The following is a 25,851-nucleotide window of genomic DNA, read 5'->3' as shown; positions in this document are numbered from 1 at the left end:
AGAACCAATTGATTGTTAAACAAATTCTCCTTGCCAGCACATTAGGAAAAGTATTGAGACCAGTATGGAGAATATGGGTACTGATGTTTGCGTGTAAAGGGTTAGAGATATAATTCTTGTATAAGGAGTTCCGCTGGAAAGACTTGACACTTCTGGTTTAAGTTTCCCACCCCTGGGGAACAAAAAACTGTGAAACGTCTATGGATTTTCTAAGGGGTGAAAGTTAAAGCTTTCAAGATGAAAGGCGCATTACCATACAGTTATGCATGGTGATAATTTTGTCATTTTTAGTACCATTTTGTTTTTCCTCATCATAGAGTAAGAGCATGAAAAAATTGTTTGCTTGATGAGAAAAACACTATAAAAGAGGTAAATATATCAATATAGCCAAAAAGATTAACCCTTGAGAGTATCAATCTAATTTTTCTCAACAGAATCATGATAAAATTAAACAGTAAGGTCATAAGAATGTAAGAAATGATATCTAATTAATGAAGCTGTTGATCATTACGCATATTCTCCTTATCAGCACCATCAGGAATGTATAGACTACAGTTGGGAGAATATGCATGCTATTTTTAGGTAGACTGTGGGCCACCCTTCTGTTTGGCAAGGTACACTGCACCAGTAAAAAAAAATAGTGAAAAAAAATTGATGTTGGCATGCTGCAGGTAGCTGTGGGAGTGAGGTGCTGCAAAGTGTGAAAAGTTAACCCTTTAACTCCCAGATGTGATTAACATGAAACTTTCCCTTTAATATCCATATATTATTCAGCAAACAAGTAACAAGAATATTGAAACTTATCAGGTAGAAGCTGCTATCTTGATTCAGCACCAAGTTCTCAAAAACTAATTTGCAACGAAATGTGTAGCAGCTAGAGGGTAGAATTAACAATCAGATCATGGGAGTTAGAAAGTTAAGGGTGGCAAAGATTAACACAGCTGAAAATGATGACCTTCAACATTGAAAGCTAAGCTTTCCTTTATGTTAAGTAAGTCTTTCAAAACATTCTGGTTATTGATGTCCAAACACAAAGGATGTTACCTTAATATTAAACTTGGCCTTTTGCAGATCTTATAGTGCACTATAAAACAAAAGTTTGGAGTGTGTTTAATTTATTAGCACATCCAATAGCAAATCATACCAGCCATGGTCAAAAATGTAGTCAAATATTATTCAAGAGACAAAAAAAATCCCATTGTGAGATTGATATATTTGTCCATGATACAGCACCATAGGCCAATGTTTTCTCAAGCAGGGTGCTTGATTCCAGTATCATAGTTAATCTCCAAATGAAACCGGTGTATTTTCAGGCCTATTTGGTTGTTGCAAACATTTTTACTGAGTTGGTAAAATAAAAAAAAAACAGTGACAGTTGTTAGGGGGAAAGCCTGACCCATAAGTTTTTGCACACCTACTTTTTGTGCAGTTCTATTGTATATTCCTTACTATTATCATCCATCACTGAAGATAAAATTGTCCACAAATGCATGAAGAAAGTAAAACACAATCAGGACAACAAAAAAAAAGCACAACCAGAACTTAATCAAAATCACACGTGTGCAATATTTATTTCAAAATGTGGTTATACATTTTAACACTTTAATACAAAACAAACTTAACCCTTAAACTCCCAGACCAAAGTTGTAATTCTCCTTACTGTCAACCATACAGTTCTTATAATATTAATTCAGAGAACTAAGTATTGGACCAACAAATTATCCCCAAATTGATATATTTCTTTATTCTCATCACTTATCTGGTTGATATGGTATTGATACTGTAAGGAGAAATTCTGTCTTGGTCACTCATGGGAGTTAAAGGGTTAAACTTCATTAAGAGGGAGAAAAAGGGGGTAAATAGAGCTATGCAGCCCCAAAATTCTGTCATATTTTTGACCTAAACTGTTTATCTTGTTGTTAGTAAAAATGAAAGTCAGATCTGTGAAACTTCCAGAAGTGTGCAATGTGGTTGTGTCTCTTTTTTTCTCCTATAGTAATAAGATTTTATCTCAAGTTTTCTTTCCATTTTGGTATTTGAAAAAGTAGCCTTATGGCTTATTATGACACTACTCTGCTGTCAGGGTCTATAAATTGACAATGTTTTTTTCAAGTTCCCCTGAATACTGAAAACTGAAAAAATTAAGTCAACAAATATTAGATCAATAAACAGACTTAAGAGTACTAGAGACCAACAGTGTGTCATTGATCAATCTACATTAAAAAACAAATTGGATCTGGAATCCATGCTGACAAACAGGTGATCCATGACCAACGTTATCTTTAAAAAATCTGTTGGAATGACCACCAACACAGTGTTCTGAAAAATTCTGCTGCATGTAAGTTCTTACACCCAAATATCTCCAAACCTATCCACCCCCTCTACATTATAGTCTGTAGTTTTCAAGCATTGTTATACTGAATAATAGTAAAACAAATAAAAAGTAAAACAGATTATTCGTGAATCCTTTTGATAATTTACCTTACTGACTTATCTCCTATCCACACTCCACATTATCAAATGCATTGAGTCTAGAATTCAAAGCAAGTGTTTCAAATCTACAAAATATTGCATAAAATTGGCAATGAGTGAGTTATAAAACCTAAATCCAAATATCTGCAAACCAATTCACCCCCTCTAAGTTACTTTACAGTTTTAAAGCATTGTTAGTAGTAAAAAAAAGTAACTCAATAACTCTTCTAATTAAACCTACTGAATCAGCTTAGAGCTGTAGATACAAAAAACACATTAGGAAAATTGTAATGCACAACAACGCTATTGCTATACTGTATACAAAAATTATGCTTTGTAAGGAATACTAAAGACATCATGATAAACAAATCCAATCTTTAGGAATTTCAATTTAACTAAACCTCAGTGAGTATTAAGTTGCCACAATGTAGGTTTAAAAGACTCTATTAATCAATTGAAAGTGATATTGCTTAGGAATGAGACTGTTCAATAATTGAAGTGGGCATATTAAGCTGCACTGAAATCCAAAAATTTCTGTTAACCCTTTAACTCCCAAAGTGATTAACATGTAACTTCTCCCTACAATATCTAAACATTATCTGACAGCAAACAGGTCATCAGAATACTCAAACTTATCAAGAAGAAGTTATCTTGATCTAACACCAAATTCTCCTAACTTACTTACAAGGAAATGTGTGGTGGCAAGAGAGGAGAATTTACTATCAAATTGTGGGATTTAAAGGGTTAAAAGTTGTTCAGCATTTTCCATAAAATAAGTATACTAATCAGACTACTAATAATACTAACAAAGTAACTTGTTTACTTGTGACATTGATTGCCAGGTAAGTGAATGATAATCACAATCTTACAGTATCACACAGAGCTCAAAATACGTGCTGCTAAAGGCAAAGTGAAGAGTCTTCTTGAAATGTGTTCTGGAACAGGAAAAAATAGCTCAGAAAATTGAAATTTGACTTGGAAATTTTGCACATGTACAGTAACTAGATAATTTTCTATTGTGCAATGACTAATAAACATCCTGAAAATGGCAGGGATAAAATCTTAGGATTTAAGTAAAAATTGTTTTAATACATTACCAAAGGAATAAACAGGAATGACAGGCCACATTAACTGAACTGGTTTTTTAAATTTTTTCTGCTAAAACCATACTTCTTCGATTTTCTATCATTCCTTTCAATAAATCCATTGCATGAAATGAAACTATGAAAAGGTTTCCCTATGAATTAAGTGAATTAACTTCTCCCAAGTTTTGGTATTTTACAAATCAAACAATTTTTATGTAACTACACGAGAATTTTTAAAGAAATTTCTAATTACAATTTGCAATAAAACGCATTAAATTTAGGCTTTCAGTATTTAAAATTAAAATAATTTCAATGTAAAGAAATAGGCTAAACAGCTCATAATAAAACATGAAACAATAACAAACTTGTAATGCATCGAGAGGCAAAGTCAGAACCAACCAACCAAGCCAAGAGTTAAATCAGGAAATAAAATCAAAGTCATCCCTTGGTTCTGCAAATCCTTCCCACCCCTCCCTCCAAAAAGAAACCCTAATACACAATATTAACATGTAAATAAAATGTTTCAAATACATGTGACTGTTCTTTACATACATTAAGAAGGAAACTAAATGTTCTGTGATAACACTTCGTATACTGTAATTTTTCAAAAATCTTGATAAAAGCTAGGTACACTTTGGAAATTTAATGCCAAAAAATAAATATGGAAATAACCTACTTCTTAATAATGAGTCCAGCCGAAAAAGATAACTGAACAATTTAGAAAAACAAGAAACCATCAAAACCAGCGGTTCAAAGAGTGCCTTTTGGATGATGCAGGATTAAACAAGTGACTTTTTACTTTTCATGACTTGTAACAATATGAAATTAAGACCACGTGGACTGTAAATTTTTCTTTTAGAGAAACGTGAATCTTAACGTTGTTTATCAAATTTTTCTTCTTTTTGAACCTCCCCTTTACAACCCTCTTCAAAAAATAAATACCATGTCATCCACAACACAAGCAATGCGTCCCTTGGTTGTCATCGTTATCCCTCCCACAAAAATGATCTCACCATCAATTGCGATTTCTGCACAGTACACAAACTCACCATCTTTACTGTATATTTCAAACTGCAGGAGTTTTTCCTCTCGAATACCAGCAACGACGACTTGTTCCCCTGCTCGGTGAAATGTAATGCTTCTGTAATCATAGTCAATTCGTTGCAGTTTGAACTTGTCAAGATAGTCGCCGGATTCACCGAATATGTGAACACAGTGGTCAACTTGATCTGCTACCATAACACGGCCACCATTAGTAACTATGACAGAAAACGCTGAGCTTATTATTCCTTGTCCAAAAATGCGAACAAACTTTCCATCAGTGTTATATTCTTCCACTGCATGCCAGTCCCGCAAGGTCACCACTTTCCCTTTATCACTGACTGACAGTCCTCTGTACGCTTTGTACCCGCCCTCTCCTCTCAGACGAAACCTGTAATGTAGGTCAGCGGTTTTAGTAAGTTTATAAACCCAAAAAGATAACTCTCTCCCAGGCTTCTTCAGTTTGGTCAGCACGAAGATGTTGTCGTTCATGTCTGTGGCAACTTCACGAGCATATGTTGTACTTACTGCATAGGTAGCGAGACTCGATTGTTTCACAAACTTGCTGCTGTTGTCAAACACCTTCACGTAATGAAAGTCTGTTACAATAAATTGTCCGCTGGAGTTTGTAGCGATACCCATCGGGTTCATCAGTTTGTGTTCCTCCTCACCCTCCTGACCAAATGACCGTAATGGAAGACAACAATACTCTTTATCATGTTTGAGTAACACGTCTCTTACCCTCACGTCACACAATGGAATAACTCTATTTTCTCCAATATCAACACTTGGGCAGAAGTCAAGTCTCCCCAATGCGAGCGCAATATCAAAGATCACGCGATTCACATGACAAACATTCCAAATTATTTCCCCTCTTTCCTCTTTACCAAATAAACCCCTCACTTTCTGAATGCCTGTCTTGAGCTGAACGTCAAGGCTATTCTGTACTGCTGACAGACTGTTAAGTTCCTTTACGCACACTCCACATGGTGCCACTGCATCAGCGGGATTGTCTACTGTTTCCAAAATCGTTGCCATTACTCGATACTTCATGGCCAGAATGCGGTCAGATGTTTTGAGGCCTTCGTTTTTAAAGGCCCTCGTTGCTTCCCTTCGAGCTTCTTTGAATCTTTTCTTTGCAGTGGAAAGCTTTCTTGTAGCAGACTCGTCCAGGCCAGTAAGCTCTAACCTTCTGATTCCTTCAACGAGAGAAAGTGCTTTATCGCAAGCTGCTTGTGCTGTTGCCGCACCACACTCGTTTCTAGACTTTACTATGCCAAACACTTCATACAACAACGCGATTCCTTCCTCAAAGAAACTGATACTCGCTTCTAAATCTTTTCTCGATAACGCGTCCAACTTTGACTTGATGTCGTCTATTTCACGGACGATCAAGGAGTGGAATCTTTGATCTGTTACATCGCCATCTTTCAGAATCTCTGCGGCCTTATCTCTGCCTTTGTTGACTAGCAAACCGATAGTGACTTTGAACAAGGCTGTTGCTATAGAGGACATTGCGAATAAGCGAAGTACAGGTAGCACCCGGAAACTATTTTTACAGTAATGACGCAGAAGACAACGAAGGGTTTGAGGCCGCGTGACGTCATTTATTTGATAGGCTGGTTGAACTCTTACTTTGTTTGTAATAGTCAGGTAGCAGAGACCGGAAAATCGGGGTTTCGTTCAACCCACGAGCTAGGAAAGGTTTGACAGTGGATTTTTTCAGACCAGTACCTCCTGAGTAAGGCTCACTACGTCGTAAAGTCAAAAAGTGGTGTACGATCCGAGAGAAAAAAGAGGTTTTTGCTACGTCATCCCTTCGCCGGCGTGAAAACGAGGTTGTAGAGTGCATGACGTTTGTTTACTAATTTTTGTGTGGGATTTCCCACACTTAGTCAAGGCCCGCGAAATTTATTTCTTTATTTCTTTATTTCTTTATTTATTTGTCCACGAGAGAGAAGTGCTTGTCACGTGGTTTCTATTTGCGTTCGGGAGTTACTACATCACGGGCGACGAGCGGGGATAGAAAAAACGACCCAAATACGAGTGGTCAGCGGTGAAACAACTTTCATACGTCATATATAGACAGATCATTTGTAGTATCAGGAAACAATCGTGTTGTAAAGCCGAAGTGTAAACAGCTTACTTCGCTAAATAAAATGTTAAGCAATTCAAAAGTGTTGATTGTACATATATCTTTTACTGCTTTAATAAACAATGAAGGCATCGGTGGCATCCGAAAGGTACCAAGAGGAATTAAATGTACGTTTTGTAGTTGCAGAAAACAATCGTGTTGTAAAGCCGAAATGTTACCAAGTTACACTTCGCTACTTAAAAAGTTAAGCAATTTTCCTCAAGCTTTAACTGGAACAATACTTTTAATGCTTTATTAACCAACGGAGGCATCGGGAAAGGCATTGGTGACACCGGGAAAGGCATCAAGAAGAATGATATTCACGTTATGTAACTTGTTGTGTGACGAAAAAAACGTATCTTGACTTGTTCAAAGCATTAATCACAGTTGGGTTCCTTTTCACTTGAATTTTGTGTCCACAGCCTAAGATGAGAAATTTAAAATTTCTATCAGCTGAAGTTCTTTTACTGCATATTATATCTATTCAATCGCCCCCAATTCACGTGGAAAAAAGGCAAGTAGGAAAACACTGAGCTTCGAGAAACAGCCATGTTAAGGCTAATGTATTTACCATTCCTTAAATATTTACAATCAAGACCACTCGTTTAGGAGACCTTTTCTCAAAAGATCCGCACGCGCAAATAATGCTGTTTTCCATTCGAAATGTTTTTCTTCCTATTTAATTGAACAACTGACTTAGCGTTTGTTACAATATGTACGTGATTACATGCGCCATCAATGTCTAACTAGACTGAGATCGAGTTACATCTGTATTGTCTTACAACGCTGTATGCTACTGAATGGTTAATAAAAACGGATCTTGAAACATGGTGACAGCGGTGGGATAACGAATCCTCCGCCTACCACTTACGGAGTCGAAAACAGTTGAAATCATCTTGGTGTAGTAATGTCCGACTCAGAAACGGCGCCTGAAGCGCCACCAGCTGGCTCTTCGCAACAGACCCTAACACAACTGGGAGTTGTGCAACACTCGCCTTTTGGCGCGATGGCCGGGATAATGCCTCCTGGAAAACTAGTTACGACTGGGAATGTGGCGGACAACTGGAAAGTATGGAAACAAATGTGGGGCAACTACATGGTCATTGCTCAACTCGAGCTGAAACCGCCGGCGTACAAAGTCGCATTGTTTCTCCACTGTATCGGTATTGATGCGTTAAAGATTTTTAACGGCTTCCAATTCGACACTCCAGACGATAGACATGATCTGGCAAAGATAATACAAAAGTTCGACGAATTCACCATCGGCGAACTGAACGAAACCTTTGAAAGGTACACTTTCAACTCCAGAACTCAACAGGAAAACGAAAGCATTGATGCTTATGTCACCGCCCTTCGCACACTAGCGAAAACATGCAATTTTTGTGACTGCATGCGTGATTCGATCATTCGCGACAGGATCGTCCTGGGCATTCAAGATCACCGCACTCGCAAACGGCTTCTACAAGAACGGAGTCTCACCCTGGCGAAGTGTATCGATCTTTGCAAGAGTTCTGAGGCAACAAATTTGCAATTGAAGACGATCTCGGGCGCCCAGAACGAAGATGTTCACGCTGTGCAAGATAAACACCCGCCTTCCAGCCGCCGTGATGACAAGTCTAGGAAAAGCCGCGCGGGGAAGACGAAGACCTGTAAATTTTGTGGCAAAGCACATCCTTTCGAAAAAGGAAAGTGTCCAGCGTGGGGCGCGAAATGTACGAAGTGCGGTGGCAGAAATCACTTCGCAACAACCTGCACTACTCCGACCAGAAAAGTGTACAACTTGAGAGATGAATCCTCCGATGACAGCGACATGGAGTACATTACAAGCATTGTTGCACGACCGGACATGATACACGCTGTTACACAAGAACATGATTACCCAAGAGTAATCTACACTGAGATGCTTGTGGGCAAGGCAGAAGTGAAATTTCAAGTAGACAGCGGCGCCTCGGTGAATGTCATTTCCGCCGATCTTGTGGCTGATAAGAAGCTTGAGCCCACCACAAAGACACTACAAATGTGGAACGACACAACACTAAAGCCACTGGGTTCCTGTCGATTAATTCTCCACAATCCAAAGAATAAGAAGAAATTCTCGGTGGAATTCTTTGTTGTTGATAGACAACTGACCCCACTCATTGGAGCAAAGGCAGCTCAACAGATGGGCCTAATTACTGTCAACACTCAAAACTTCACGATCGCAAAACCACCTGAACGATCAAGGGCAAAGGTTAAGAGCGTGCAGACGGCTGACGAAATAGTAGCGGCCTACCCAGAGGTGTTCCAAAGAGAGCTGGGAGCACTACCAGGAACAGTTCACCTTGAAGTCGAACAAGGCGCAACTCCCGTCGTCGCACCTCCACGCCGTGTCCCAACGTCACTCAAAGAGAAACTGAGGAAAGAACTGGATCGACTACAGCAATTGGAGGTCATAGCTCCAATCGATGAACCCACTCCATGGGTTAGCAGTCTTGCCGTAGCTGTGAAGAAATCTGGAGCGCTGAGAATCTGTATCGACCCCAGGCCACTTAACACCGCCCTGAAGAGAGAAAGATATCAACTTCCTGTACTTGAGGACATACTCCCGGAGCTCTCAAAAGCAAAAGTATTCTCGACAGTTGACCTCAAGTCGGGATACTGGCACTGTGTCCTTGCCCCTGAGTCCAGCGTACTCACGACCTTCGCAACACCCTACGGAAGGTACAGATGGATTCGTTTGCCCTTCGGTCTCTCCGCCTCGTCCGAGATTTTCCAGAAGCACTTAACTCACGCACTGGAAAGCTTACCTGGTATTCTGTGCATCGCGGACGACATCCTCATTTATGGCACTGGAGAGACCGACGAAGAAGCCACTGCAAGCCACGACAGGAGTCTCCGAGATCTCCTACAAAGGTGCAAGAACCGCGGCATTGTCCTTAACCCAGACAAGATGAAGCTGAGGATGAGCGAGGTAAATTTCATGGGGCATCTCCTGACGAACAAGGGCCTGAAGCCTGATCCTGCCAAAGTAGAGGCGATCACAAAATTGCCGAAGCCACAAGATGTGGAGGGCGTTCAGCGCCTCAACGGATTTGTCAATTATCTAGCCAAGTTCCTTCCGAAACTGTCTGAAGTCATGGAACCGATTCGTCGCCTGACTCGGAAGGACGCTCCATGGAACTGGTCTTCGGAACAAGACCAGGCGTTTGAAAACGTGCAGAGGCTAGTAACAGAAGCGCCTGTTCTACGTTACTACGACCCTTCCCTAGACCTCACCATACAGTGTGATGCGAGCCAGAGTGGCCTTGGTGCAGCATTACTTCAGAACGGCAAGCCTATAGAGTACGCGAGTCGCTCCCTTACCGACACCGAAACCCGGTATGCTCAAATAGAGAAAGAGATGCTGGCGATTGTCTTCTCTCTTGAGCGTTTCAACCAGTATACATTTGGTCGACATGTACACATCGAAAGTGATCACAAGCCACTGGAGATGATTCTACAGAAACCACTCGCTCGAGCGCCTCGACGCCTCCAGATAATGATGATGAGGTTACAGAAATACGATTTCACCGTGCACTATGAGCGTGGCGAGAACATGCATTTGGCTGACATGCTGTCAAGGGCTTACCTGCCCTACAACGGAAAAGAAGTAGATGACTTCGAATCAGTCAACATGGTCCGTTATCTACCCATATCTGACCAACGTTTAGACGAAATAAGAGCAGAGACTCGGAAGGACCAGTGTCTGCGAGAGCTGTCAGATACTATTCTCGTAGGATGGCCTGAGAAGAAGGAGCATGCTCCAGCACTGATACACCCTTACTTCAGTATGCGTGACGAATTGACCGTACAAGATGGGCTGATTTTCAAAGGAAATTCCGTTGTGATACCAAAGAGCCTTCGCGCAGATATGAAGCTGAAGATTCACTCGTCCCACCTTGGAATAGAGGCGTGTCTGAGGCGTGCCCGTGAATGTATCTACTGGCCAGGCATGTCTGCGGAAATGAAGCACCACATCTCCGCCTGTGAAATATGTAGAGAACTCGACAGCACCACGCACCCAAAGGAGACACTAATGTCCCACGAGGTCCCATCCCGTCCTTGGGAGAAGATCGCCACAGACATCTTTACTCTTGATGGCAAAGACTACCTGGTCACCATCGACTACTATAGCAATTTCTGGGAGGTGGACATGTTGCCGAACACTAAAGCCAGCACCACCATTCTGAAGCTAAAGAGTCACTTTGCTCGCTACGGTATACCTGATCAAGTGATCAGTGACAATGGGCCACAGTTTACAAGTGACGAATTCGCTGAATTCTCCACAAAATGGGATTTTGAGCACCTTACCAGTAGCCCTGGAAATAGCAAAGCCAATGGCAAGGCTGAGTCTGGGGTGAAGACAGTCAAGCGCATTCTGAAGAAATCAATCAGGGCTGGAACCGACCCATACCTCGCCGTACTCGACTATAGAAACACGCCGACACAAGGGACGACGACCAGCCCAGCACAACGCCTGATGAGCCGAAGGACCAAAACACTCCTTCCTACCACTCAAAGCCTACTACTACCCAGGACCATAAACCTGGAAGTGGAACAGAAAGAGCTGCGACAGCGCCAGCAGGCCCAAGCCAAGTACTACAACCGGTCCGCAAAGGATTTACCCAGTTTGTCTGAAGGCGATGTTGTTAGAATGAAGCCATTCAAACTTGGAGATAAGTCTTGGCGCATGGCCAAAGTCACTGCAAGACTCGACGAGCGATCATACACCGTTGAGACGGACAACGGAGCAGTCTACCGCAGAAACCGACAGCACCTGCGGAAAACGTCTGAACCACCAGTTGAACCCATCATCACAGTGCCAGAACCGGATATGGCCAGCGCAGATGAACAGGCGACCACAACCGCAGCGTCTACCCCTGACCAGAGCAATGCTCCTCACGAGCCACACCCTGAAGAGGTGACTGTCCCGGAACAATGTCGGAGGTCAGAGCGTGTCAGGAGGAGCCCAGCATACCTCAAGGACTATATCCGTGACTAGACTCGTGACTTTAAATCCTTCTTCGCGGTTATCATAGGGTTCAGTGTTCTCGTTTACCGATCCTCTCATGTCGAACTCACCAGCTGATAGTTTTTGTCCTATGGCATTGATTCTGAACTGAACTGACATTGACTTTTTTATTGGTTAATTTTCTTTTTTTTTCTTTCTTTCTTTTTCTCTTTTTCCAAGCTATTCTTCACAAAAAAAAAAAACAAAACAAAAAAAAAGGGAGGATGTTACAATATGTACGTGATTACATGCGCCATCAATGTCTAACTAGACTGAGATCGAGTTACATCTGTATTGTCTTACAACGCTGTATGCTACTGAATGGTTAATAAAAACGGATCTTGAAACAGCGTTTAAGCCGAGAAAAAAATCACAAAGTTTGAATTCTGGGATGTTGTCCACTGTTGGCTCCATCAAGTTACGATTCTGCACCATTGACGCTCGTGAAAATCTATCTTTCCCTCGAAATATCCAAAACAATAATTGCCTTCAACAGAAAAGCCATTGAGATGTTCTTTCAAAAAGTCGATCTCTAAATCTCTTAACATTGTTGGCTTTTGGTCTTCATCCATGGCAAAATCTTCCAGGAAAAGCAAACTTCAGTGCGAAAACCAAGTTCCTGCCAAATTTGATTGACACTTTTGACAACCGGAAATCATGATACTTTTTTTTCGTCACGCAGCTAGCTACAAACCATATATATAATTATTCTTGGTGCCTTTCCAAATGCCACTGACTCCCTCTCCGAAGCCTCCGTTGTTTATTAAAGCAGTAATAGATATGAGTTCAATCAACACTTTTGAAAAATTGCTTAAACTGTGAAGTAAACTGTTAACATTTCGGCTTTACAACACGATTGTCTCTGGAACAACAAATTATATGTCTCTATATGAAGTATAAAAGCTGTTTCACCGCTGACCGCTTATATTTGGGTCGTTTTTTCTATCCCCGCTCGTCGCCCGTGATGTAGTAACTCCCTTTGCGTTCAGTGAGCCGTGAAGACTGGATTCCAGTCAGCGTTTTTTCATAGTGTATTGTACGGCGGCAATTTCTCTTCTCAGTCGTTGGGTTTTGGAGAACTTATTCGGAATTTCATATTTGTTTCTTGGGGATTTTCGTTTCCAAGGTAAGGATAAGTCATTTCATATTTTCACGGGTTCTTTGCGTGCTTTAACTTTTCAATTTTGTTGTGGGAGCTTCACGATTAAGCTCTCACGAAAGGCGATTACGTTTGTACACCTGGTTTTTGATCTTTCTTTCATAATCTGAGGCGTTTGTTTCGTTATTTCTTCAGGTGTCTATTATAGAAGATTTTTTCACGTAAGCCAACACGCTGAAACGCGGCTTGTGTTCAGTGCAGGTTGCACAGGAGCTTTTACGTTTTCACAAGCCAACATTTATCGGCTTGGACCTTCGGTGCGGGTTGTGCCAGATTGAAAGGAGTCATTGTACTCTCGCAAGCACAGGCGGCCCAAGCTCCAGCTGTGAGATGATCATCTTGCGCAATAACAGTCATGGCGGAATTATAAGAGTTTGTATGGGAATATTTACGACCGCTGTAAGGAATAAAAAAATACGTCAAATTCTCAAAAAAAAATACCTCACCTTACTTCCACAGCGTATTGCTTGTTATCTGACCGCTTACTTTGATGAAAAGAGCCCATTTGAGCGAGTTGTTCATTTCGAGGTTTTCAACGTACATTGAAAACCTCGAAATGAACAACTCGCTCAAATGGGTTCTTTTCATCAAAGTAAGCGATCAGATAACAAGTGATACACTATGGAAGTAAGGTGAAGTATTTTTATTGAGAATTTGACGTATTTTTTTATTCCTTAGAGCGGTCGTAAATATTCCCATACAAACTCTTATAATTCCGCCATGACTGTTATTGCGCAAGATGATCATCTCACAGCTGGAGCTTGGGCCGCCTGTGTCGCAAGCTAACATTTGTCGGCTTGAATGTATTTGTGCGGGTTGCGCTTCAAAGAGTCTCAGGGTGTCTCAAAGTGTCTCACGAGTGTCTCAAAATGTCTCACGAGTGTCTTAATGTGTCACAAACTGAAAGAAACTATTGTTTGCCTTGAACTCTCAAGAGTGTTATCTATTTTAATAAACTGAGTTTCTAGTTAGTTGGATTGTTGTTGTTGCTCGCTCAAGCACACAAGTAAATATGGGGATCTCCATTGACCAATTCCGTTCAAGGATTGGATCTCATGAAGATTTACATCCTGATTTAAGTGAAAACTATGACCTCTCTGATGATCTCAACATTCCATCAACATTGCTGAATAATGAACCACTGATATTGAATGAATTACCTGATTTCGATTTTCGTCAAATGGTCCAGACATCCGATAAAGAGCAAAGAGAATTTTTTATCACATTTTACATCAGATTAAAACCTCAGAAACCCCTTTCTACTGCTTCCTCAGTGGAGGGGCTGGTGTTGGCAAATCGCATTTGACAAAAGATTTGTATCAGGCAGTGCTTAAGTATTATAACACTAGAGCTGGTGATGATTTTCATCAGATCAAAGTTATACTATTAGCTCCAACTGGTAAAGCTTAAGGGTAACACTCTTCATAGCACTCTGGCCATTCCTGCCAATCAATCACTGAGACATTACAAACAGCTTGATTCAAGTAGACTAAACACTTTGAGAAGTCAATTGATTTTTTTTGATGAAATCTCAATGGTAGGAAATGGTAATGGTAATTTGCAATACAGCTAAACAATAGGCTTAAAGATATAAAAGGCTGTAGAGAGGATTTTGGAGGTGTGAGCATAATTGCTATTGGTGACTTATTCCAATTAGAATCTGTTATGGATGCTTATATTTTCAAAGACCTCAAAAATGTAGATTTATGCTGTTCTTTCTCCCAGTTTATGGCATAAACACTTTAAAATGTTTGAACTTAATGAAATCATGGGTCAAAGAGACAGCAAATTGTTTGTGGAATTACTTAATAGGTTGCGTAAAGGTAAACACACAGTAGCTGACATTGCAAAACTTAAAGAGAGCTATACAAGAAGACATCAACAACCCAATAGATGCATCTCACTTATTTATACAGAATGCTAAAGTAGATGAATTTAATCAAAGGGCCCATAATGCAGCCACAGGAAACAAATTCACAATAAATGCTCTAGATAGTGTTATGGGAGCTATCTCTCCAGAGCTAAGAAACAAAATACTAAGACAAATACCCAATGATCCAAGAAAAACAAAACAGTTAGCCTCAACCCTTTGTCTTGCCGAGGGTGAAAGAACACACTTTGTCATGAATGTACAAACCGAAGATGGCATGACAAATGGTGCTGGAAATGTTGTTAAACTAGTTCAGTTACATCAACAAACCAAACCATCTGGTATTGTATGGGTACAATTTGACCACTCAGATGTAGGTCAGAAAACAAGGAATGAAAAAAGACATTTGTATGTACAAGGAATTGAACACACATGGACCCCAGTAAACCCTGTGACTACACAGTTTGCGGTAGAAACAGAACAGCACAAGTTGTTAGAAAACAATTTCCACTGCATTCCGCAGCAGCAAAAACAATTCACAGGTCACAAGGTGATACTGACAGTGGAATTGTTGTGGATTTTAGTACCAGAAATACTATTCCACACATACATTATGTGGGACTCAGTAGAGTGACTGTTATAGAAGGTCTATATATTTCTGATTTGTGTGAAAGCAAGATTGCTGTTAATCCAGATGGAGAGATTAAGAACAACTGCAAAACTTAAGCTTTGTATCTCCCCTCTCCATGACATAACATTTTCCCTTCTTAAACTGTGTTATCTTAATGTAAGGTCTCTTCACAAACACATAGAAGATATACGCAAAGACTTAATTTATCTAAGTGCTGATATCAATATTTTCACAGAAACAAGATTTAATTCTCAAGATAATAATGACATGTATGACATTGCTGGTTATGTTCTCTTCCGTAATGACAACCTTAATTCCAGCAATGGATCAAGGTCTTATGGTGGTACAGCTGTGTACAGTAAAATCCCATACTTACCTGGATACCCCTATTGTCACAATATACATGGTGTTGAAATAACAGTAATTAAGTTAGCAAGTCTTTAGGATTGAATAATCATAGGGATATATCACTCCCCAAACGTGCCTGTAAGGCAACTTCATGAAGCAGTAACTGAGGTATTAAATAACATTTCACCAGACAACAATAACATTACTGGAGACTTTAATATAAATTGGCTTGTTGAAACAGACAGAAGACCTTTGTATAATTTACTAGTGAGGGATAACCATTACAGACAGTTCATATCAACTTATACAACTGACAACAACACAGTAATTGATCATATATATACAAATATATCTAACATTGATATACAAGCAGATGTTTTAGCAACATATTTCACAGATCATAAAGCTGTTTGGGCCTCATTTCACAGTGTCCTCTAACAAATTACTTTATCATGATGTACATTGTTTTTAAGTTAAGAGAGCAACAAAAGAAAGCAGTAAATAGTTATGAAAAGAGTTGTTTCCCTTTTTTCAGAGGAATTTGTAATGAGAAACTCGCAAAACTATTAATAAGGAAATGCTGCTTATTCATTTGGTACCAGAACAGGCCTTTTAAAATTAAGTTTGAAGTCATCTATCTAAGAGTTGTCCAGTTTAACAACCATTTACAAAAGACAAAAATAAACTACATAACACATAGTCTTGAAATTTCAAGGCAGCTCCTTTAGCATCTTGGCTAATTTCGAACTGCAACCTTAATTGACAACCCTGCATTAAACAATTATTCCACAGTTAAGTCTGCAACCCCTCCTGAAATACTCCAGGATACCAAAAAAAACAACAACAAGCAAACAAACATATTAGTGAAGTGAACAAACAACCACATGCGTGACTTTCACGTAATCTAAAATTCGTGATTGCAGCATTCCCACGTGCGTAAAGTGCTTGTAACTTATGGGAAACACACGCATGTTACACCAAAAAAACCCGCGTGTAGCAGAAGAGGCCGATTACTCGCAATTTCTCGTAGTTTTGAATTTCCCTTTTGTTTTTCAGAACACCCATATACCTGTACTTTTTTACAAATTAATTGGAAAAGCATTCCTTGAAATAGGAAGTCGTCCTGTATTTTCAGCGAAAAAGATCTCAAGTGATCAAAACAACACCGGCCAGATTATAGTCACGTGCTCGGCAACGACTTCTTGAAAGCGATCATCTTTCATTCTTACCATCAAAACAGTCACGTTTGCATAGAAGAATAACAAAACGAAACGATTACAACGGAAAGACCCAAATTGGCGTAGAAAGAAATAATGCTGCAAATTACCATTTTTTTTATGTCATGGGTACATGTTTCCGTGGGAATTTCTGTGTCAACAGCCTGCTGTCACTCACAAAGTCTTCGTAATTCTCGCTGGTCCTCGTTATGTTTAGCGCATGGACGATTCGAAGACCCTTCAAATTTGGTTTTTAAGTTGATCATAGCACCAATCTGAAACATTTGAAGTCCATTTCAATATAGTAAATGTCGAAACAGGCGTGTAAAGACAATAAATATCGCAACGATCAGTGCAATCATAATAGCGCCAGGACTTTGGACTTACTTCTTCGGAAGGATAGATCTCGAGTTCGAAGCAGACTAATACTCCAATATCACGCACCGCCATCTTGGATCGAGGGCTGCACCAAAACGAGGCTGGACGGGCATCCTGGACGACATGCTTGTTTAGCCAATATGGCTGAAGGTGGATTTTCTGCTGCGTGGTCGAAATCTCTCCGCAATGTTCCGTTTTTTGACGCCTCTTTTATCGAGACATGGCTTGAGACCGATGGAGAAGTCCCGAAGAAGGTGGTAACTCGTGGTTATAGTAACTTTGCTAATTTGCATATCGCAGAGCGCCCACAAGAACTCGTTTCTACGCTATCGTGTATCCACGAGTTAAACAGTAGTAGCAGAAATGTTTTCAATTTTTTTTCAATGACTGTTACGAAAATATTTACTGCTTCAAGTATTTCCAGTATTGCCATATAAACAAATAAATAGTCTAAGCCACCAGGAGGTAATTTATTTGTTGAAGACGATTACCATTACCAAACGTTCAAAAACACGCCAAAAAGCTTCCAGGGAGGGAGGGAAAGGCATATTGCTTGATAAAAGTATAAGTTAATACCCCAGATCTCTCCTGTGAATCTGTATTTGTTCAAATAATTCCTGCACAAAAATTACTATTCAGGCTGTTGATTCTAGGCCTAATATCACCCCTGTAGTACAGTTGACTCACGGTGAGCGACAGGTTTGCTTATGCATGCTTCCGCTCAAAAATCCCTTGCAAACACTTTGTCAATGAAATCCCACACAAGTACGCATTGCGGACCTATTTTTTTTAACACCCTTATCAGCGTAAGCGGTCCAAATACTCAGTTAGTTCAAAATACTACCTTCGTAGTTTAATTTCACCCTATGGCAACGTCACGTGACTTATCACGTGACAAAGAGAATCTTAGAGAAACCCTTGAAAATATAAAAAAATCCTTGTCTTTTTATGAACAAGTATGAAATTTGATGCTTGGCCTTTCTTATCACAAACCTTTTATCATTTGGCTGTCACCATTTACAGGTATTTTTTTCTTTTTTTAATGATCGAAGATTAATGCTTTGTCGATTAAATGACAAAACATGAACACGAGGCTTATGCTCTGAATTGTTTATCCTCTGCCTCTAGTTAAAGATGATAGTTTTAAAGTTTCAGACTATCACTACCGTGAATCCTTGAAGAGCTGACATTCATTTTTTTCCGGTAAATGATTTACATGTAGTAATATAAAGCAGTCTTGACCAAGATGTTCCCTATGTTTACAATCGACAGTTTCAATTTTGCAAAACTACTACTAAAAAGCAACTGCGTTAGAACGTTGATCGATTTTTTGCCCAATTTGTAAGAAACAGTGCATCTCAAATTGTGTACATCATACTGTTAAAAATTGTACGTTAGGGTTTTCCAGAGTAATTAACTATTTATGTGGCTAAAGAGGTGCCTAGCTATATAACTAGTCCTTGTCACTATCTTCAGAGTCACTATTAAAATGAAGCGGCGTGCGATGAGGGTTCTGGCAGGCTTCTTCATCTGCTGTGCACAAACAGGACTCTGTACAGCGAAGGCCAATACCAGAACAGGAACAACTTGCATGGCACATAGATCTTCTACATTGGCTTGTGGTTAGCTCAAGCAGACTTCTTGGTGTTGGGTCTCTGGTCATCAGGACAAGTTTCAACATTTTACCTTCTAGGTGCCAACCGTTACCTTGTGGTGGTGGTTGTAGGGTTATGCCAATCTCTACCGTTGTCAATCACATTAACCTTGCGCGTTGCACGCTAGAACCGTGTGCTTACACGGGTCGCCATCTTCAATAAAGGTGTTGTTGTTCAACTAGTCTTAAATCATACATGGTGGCAGCGGTCCTTAACCCTTAAAATGCTCGACACTGCAGCAGTATCACACACAAAAAAACCTCAGGATTGCCTTCTGAAGCACAAGAAAACGAAATTAATCCGCAACAGCCAAGTCAGCTTCCATTCCCTGCGAGTACGACAGTATGACATTCTAGCCACTCTGAATCGACGAAAAAAAAGCTACATATGAAGAAGTTCGCACTGCTTTCAATAGTTATTTCGATGTTCGCCGCAATTTGATAATACAAAGATCTCGTTTGACAAACGACACCAGTTACTTGGTGAGTCGGTGGATGCCTTCATTCAAGATTTATACAGGCTGGCAGAGGACTATGAGTACGGTTCTCGATCAGCAGATCTTCAACGCCGAGTTTAGGTACTTTTTGCCAATAATCACCAAGAAGGTCAATGCGATATGAAACGTACCCATTCGAATCACAACATCGGAAAACTTGTTTGCAAGCCTGCACTGTATTTGCTTGCCCTTCACACACATAGCAAGATCAAATGCTATTACTCAGTGTATCTTCCTGACCCATGGTATTACTGGTGGCTTGAGCGTCCTTGAGAACGGTATATATTGTACTGAACTCCGTTGAAGAGCTATCTGTTAGGGGGCAGCTAGTAACCAACCACGCCAATTTCTGGTGACTCTGGATAAAGCAATGCGTTGAATGCACTCCACCCAGGAACCGACTGACTCGCAATTACTTCCCGAGATAGTGATTCCATTAGACCTGAGGGATGCATTCGAATGACTTTTCATACTTCATCAGCGCAACATGCTGACTCAAACAGCTCATTTTCTTCTTTAAACCACTCTTGTTTAACCTGACCAGTATAAAAAGTGACTTGAGGTCGTCTCCCAAATGCAGAGCACTCTTTTAGCTCGTAAATCCTTCCCCCTGCCTGTAGGGATAGTTTCCCGTCATTGTGGTTTGCCAGTTAGACCGGGGGTGGTTCTGGTTCATATATTCGGCCGTCTCTGAAATACAAGCATGGATGTCACATGAATTGTTTTTTCCATCGAGGGTTTCTTCATTGACATTTGTGTTGTCTGCCGCTAGTAAAGAAACAGACCAGGGCCCAGTTGTACTAGTAAAGGTCGGATAACGCTATCCAAGGATAAATTGCTATCCCGTGGATAAGTGTATCCACCGTATAGAGTTTTATCCAGTGGATAGCGTTATCCAACTTTCGAGTAATCGGAACCAGGTGCTTTGTTTTCGGTACGACAGTGCCATACTCGTCCGCTTCAGCAAGTACTTCCGCTGCGATACTAGTGTCTGTCGCACGCAGTTTGTCACAACTGCAACAGTGTCCCATTTTGTTGAGGAGCGTTATAAGGAGACGCGATGAGGTGAGGTGGTGCACACACGGTGCGAGGCCTATGTGCTTTGGAAGCTTGGTACGACTATTACTTGAGCAATGAATAATGTTCCGCGCAATACTAATGACTTGATGTTAGTTCTTCAAGGATTCACTGTAATGACAGCCTGAAAACTTTAAAACTATCATCTTGAACTAGAGGTAGAGGATTGACAGCTTAGAGCATCAGCCTCGCTTGCATGTTTTGTCATTTAATCGACCAAGCATTGATCTTCGATCATTATACAAAGAGCAAAATACTTGTTAATGGTGAAGTGAACGTTTTGGACAGCCAAATAATAAAAAGGTTTGACAACAGAGGCCAAGAATCAAATTTAATAGACTAAGATTTTTTTTATATTTTCAAGGGTTTCTTTAGGATTTTTCTTGTCACATGATAAGTCACGTGACGTCACCTTGTAGTAAAATTAAACCAATGAAGCAAGTGTTTTGAGCTACCTGGCTATTTGGACGGCCAATGTTGATAAGGGTGTTGAAAAAGGGAGTAAACAAATGTCATGCACTTTAAAACCTCGTTTTCACGCCGACGAAGGGATGACGTAGCAAAAACCCCTCCTTTCTCTCGGATCGCATACCACTTCTCGACTTTACGGCGTAACGAGCCTTACTCAGGAGGTATTGGTCTAGTTGATTATGTTCAATTTGATACCCAACCACTAACTCTCTCAAGTTTTGGTATTTTACAAATCAAACAATTTTTATGTAACAACACAATAATTTTTATAGAAATTTCTGACTACAATTTGCAATAAAATGCATTAAATTTTGACTAAAACTTTCACTATTTGAAAATAAAATCATTTCAATGTATAAAGAAATAGGATAAACAGCCTATAATAAAACATGAAAAAATAACAAACTTGTAATGCATCGAGAGGCAAAGTCAAAACCAACCAACCTAGCCAAGAGTTAAATCAGGAAATAAAATTAATGTCATCCCAAGGTTCTGCAAATCCTTCCCACCCCTCCCTCCAAAAAGAAACCTTACTACGCAATATTGACATGTAAATAAAATGTTTCAAATACATGTGACTGTTCGTTTACATACTAAGAAGGAAACTAAACGTTCTGTCATTAAAGTCATCACAATCAAAACTAACACTTCATATAATCTTTCAAAAATCTTGATAAAAGCTACGTACACTTTGGAAATTCAATGTCAAAAAGGAAATATGGAAATAAACTACTTCTTAGGAATGAGTTCAGCCGAAAAAGATAACTGAACAATTAAGAAAAACAAGAAACCATCAAAACCAGCAGTTCAAAGAGAGGCTTTTGGATGATGCAGGATTAAACAAGTGACTTTTTACTTTTCATGACTTGTAACAATATGAAATTAAGACCATGTGAAATGTGAATTTTTCCTTTCCGAGAAATGTGAATCTTAACGTTGTTTATCAAATTTTTCTTCTTTTTGGACCTCCCCTTTACAACCCTCTTCAAAAAATTAATACCTTGTCATTCACAACACAAGCAATGCGTCCCTTGGTTGTCATCGTTATACCTGTCACAAAAAGGATCTCATTATCAATTGCAATTTCTGCACAGTACACAAACTCACCATCTTTACTGTATATTTCAACCTGAAGGGGTTTACCCTCTCGAATACTGGCGACGACGACTTGTTCACTAGCTCGGTGAAATGTAATGCTTGTGTTAAAATAGTCAATTAGTTGCGGTTTGAACTTGTCAAAATAGTCGCCGGATTCACCGAATATGTGAACACAGCGGTCAACTGGATCTACTACCATAGCACGGCCATCATTAGTAACTGTGACAGCTAACGCTGCCCTTATCATTCCTTTTCCAAAACTGCGAACAAACTCTCCATCAGTGTTATATTCCTCCACTACCATACAGTTCCGCAAGGTCACCACATTCCCTTTATCACTTACTGACAGTCCGTTGTACTCGTCCTCTCCCCTCAGACGAAACTTGTGATGCAGGTCAGCGATTTTAGTAAGTTTATAATCCCAATAAGATAACTCTCTCCCAGGCTTCTCCAGTCTGGTTAGCACGAAGATGTTGTCGCTCATGTCTGTGGCAACTTCATGAGCATATGTATTTACTTCATCGGTAGAGAGACTCGATTGTTTCACAAACTTGCCGCTGTTGTCAAACACCTTCACGTAATGCAAGTCTGTTACAATAAATTCTCCGCTGGAGTTTGTAGCGACACCCATCGGTTCCTTCAGCTTGTGTTCCTCCTCACCCTCCTGACCTAATAACCGTAATGGAACACAACAATACTCTTTACCATGTTTGAGTAACACGTCTTTTACCCTCACGTCACACAATGGAATAACTCTATTTTCTCCAATATCAACACTTGGGCAGAAGTCATGTCTCCCCAATGCGAGCGCAATATCAAAGATCACGCGATTCGCATGACAAACATTGAAAATTATTTCCCTTCTTTCCTCTTTACCAAATAAACCCCTCACTTTCTGAATGCCTGTCTTGAGCTGAACGTCAAGGCTATTCTGTACTGCTGACAGACTGTTAAGTTCCTTTACACACACTCCACATGGTGCCACTGCATCAGCGGGATTGTCTACTGTTTCCAAAATCGTTGCCATTACTCGATACTTCATGGCAAGAATGCGGTCAGATGTTTTGAGGCCTTCGTTTTTAAAGGCCCTCGTTGCTTCCCTTCGAGCATCTTTGAATCTTTCCTTTGCAGTGGAAAGCTTTCTTGTAGCAGACTCGTCCAGGCCAGTAAGCTCTAACCTTGTGATTCCTTCAACGAGAGAAAATGCTTCATCGCAAGCTGCTTGTGCTGTTGCCGCGCCACGCTCGTTTCTAGACTTTACTATGTCAAACACTTCATACAACAACGCGATTCCTTCCTCAAAGAAACTGATACTGGCTTCTAAATCTTTCCTCGATAACGCGTCCAACTTTGACTTGATGTCGTCTATTTCACGGACGATCAAGGAGCGGAATTTTTGATCTGTTACATCGCCATTTTTCAGAATCTCCGCGGCCTTATCTCTGCCTTTGTTGACTAGCAAACCGATAGTGGCTTCGAACAAGGTTGTTACTATCGAGGACATAGCGAATAAGCAAAGTAGAGGATAACTTTGGAAAATATTTTACGGTAATAGAGATGGTTTTTCAGACTCCAGCGCTCTGATCAAATTTCCCCTGGGGGTATAGTGTTAAGATAACATATCCCATTTCAGATCTTCAATGTAGCTGCCTAAAATTAAGCATGCGTTACATGCAAGAGTTATTTTTTCAGCTGAGCGGGTTGAGATGGGACACTTTGTGAGCCTAATGTCTTAATTTTTCGAACAGAAAAAGAGCATAACTTTCAAACGGACGAAAATACGGTGATAAGCAATCGCATTCTTTACCCAAATATCTGAGCGTTGAATAGAAACAAACTCCTTACAATAATTGGGTGGGTTTGTAGACTGCTTTTCAGCCGTTTAGCTCGCTTTTAGTCTCCAGATCGGATCATAGAGACTCTGTGAACCTAAGCTACTTGTGTTGTCAGTTGACTTAATTCTACTTTGTGCCAGTAGGGAAACAGTTCAATTCTAAACCCAATCTAGATATTAGACATGTTGGACAGACGTCGAGTGGGGTAAAAAACACAGACAATTCAAGTCGGATTTTGGTGTTTTCCTTTGTTGTTGGAGTTGTTGCTTTATTTGTCTCAAAAGTTTTTAATTATTTACCGCAGAAGGCTATCAGAAAATAAGGTTTGGACCATCTGCACCACAGGATTACGTCCAAACTTTGCCGGCCGTGTCTTGTTTTCTTTTGTCTTCTTAATTTTTGCTGTAGTAACGAGTCCATACGTCTGACGTTAGTCCCGTCCGTTCCAAATTTTCTTCCTTTCACCTTAAGGGTTATACCTAACGAAATCCTTGCCAGCATGATTGACAGAAAAGCAAGATGTCTCTGCTTGTATCAAATAAACAGGATATAATGAGTACTAAAACAACTGTTGACCTAGAACGTCTTTCTCTTGTTTCACCTCTCCTGCTTTGTTCGAAACAAAACATATCTCAACAAATTCATTGCTTGAAACTAATTCCCTTGCAGTTCTAGTTGAAAATTTTATTTAATTGTCATTTAAACTCATAATCGCTTTTTCTTTTCAGCTGTATTAAGATTTCTTGAATAAGTGTGATCTTAGTATACAAAAATAGACGAGCTTTGAAATTTAAGTCTAGGTATTCCTCTAATCGGCTGGAATCGAGATTGTGGATGGATTACCACATTCCGATAATTCTTTCACGATTTTGTGAGGAGAACGAGTCAAGTTTTATTAAAAATACGGAAAACATGTCTGCAGTGTACTGTTTTCCTTTAACCCTTTAACTCCCAAGATTTGATTGTTAATTCTCCCATCTAGCTGTTACAAATTTACTTGTGAATTAGTTACAAGAATTAGGCGTTACATCATGTCAACAACCTCTAACTGATAAGTTTGAGTAATCTCATTACTTGTTTGTTGGATGGTGTATGGATATTGTAGGGAGAATTTACCTGTTAATCACTTCTGGAAGTTGAGAGATTAGGAGACATTAACATTCGGCTTTTGTATCATGGCGTGTTTACATCTAGATTATAAAGAAAGTATTTGCCATGTTATCTGGAGTTATCCGTCGTTTAATCGGCGATCACCTCACGTAGTTTTCTGAGAAGCCAGTTACTCTTTTTATAAAAGTATCACTGCAAGCATAGTCAGCATATTTTCAGTTTTTTCGAAGGGACCATCACCAGAGTCATGCCTTGTTTGGCGCCACTTCAGATGCAGTTAAAAGATTGATTATGTGGGAGGCGCACTTCGAAACAACCGGGACTCCATCTTGAATTAAACGTGCGGTAATGTTATTTAAGCTTAGCTTTTTCTCAAAAACCTGTATGAAACAACCTACGTTCTCGCTAGACTTCGTTCCTAAAAAGAGCTTCTCTACTTTGCAACTGTGGCCACTGTCTTGTTTTCGCTCTCATCATAAGAGCGAAAACAAGACAGCGGCCACACTGTTTCTCTTCTACATTTCCACCTGTCGCAATTCTACCTGTTGGCACGCAGCCTGTTTTTGTCCAACGCTCCCCTTTATACTGGCTAAAATTTGCTCATTAAGTTTGGCGAGAGATTTTCAAAATTAGAACGGCTGAAATAAGATCATTTCATCGCAAAAACTTTCACTAAGTCTCAGACCCAGAGCCTGTTTGCTTCCCTAGGCTTTAATCGTTCAGTTAACTCCTCCTCATTTAAAAT

General features: G+C 40.0%; 2 protein-coding genes across 2 annotated transcripts; both read right to left on the bottom strand.

Moving 5' to 3' along the window:
- Positions 1-1,542: 1,542 nt before the first annotated feature.
- LOC149040381 (uncharacterized) lies at positions 1,543-6,450 on the bottom strand. Its single transcript, XM_089182428.1, has one exon. The coding sequence runs from the start codon at positions 6,111-6,113 to the stop codon at positions 4,485-4,487; it is 1,629 nt and encodes a 542-aa protein (XP_089038554.1). The 5' UTR covers positions 6,114-6,450; the 3' UTR covers positions 1,543-4,484.
- Positions 6,451-21,315: 14,865 nt separating this feature from the next.
- On the bottom strand, positions 21,316-23,939 carry LOC149040380 (uncharacterized). The gene has a single exon (XM_089182426.1). The coding sequence runs from the start codon at positions 23,663-23,665 to the stop codon at positions 22,049-22,051; it is 1,617 nt and encodes a 538-aa protein (XP_089038552.1). The 5' UTR covers positions 23,666-23,939; the 3' UTR covers positions 21,316-22,048.
- Positions 23,940-25,851: the final 1,912 nt, after the last annotated feature.

Source organism: Pocillopora damicornis, chromosome 9 (genome assembly GCF_964200805.1).
Source record: "Pocillopora damicornis chromosome 9, jaPocDami1.2, whole genome shotgun sequence".
Taxonomy (NCBI): Eukaryota; Metazoa; Cnidaria; class Anthozoa; order Scleractinia; family Pocilloporidae; genus Pocillopora; species Pocillopora damicornis.
Note: the sequence above shows the minus strand (reverse complement) of the source record. Positions and strands in the feature narration are given on the sequence as shown.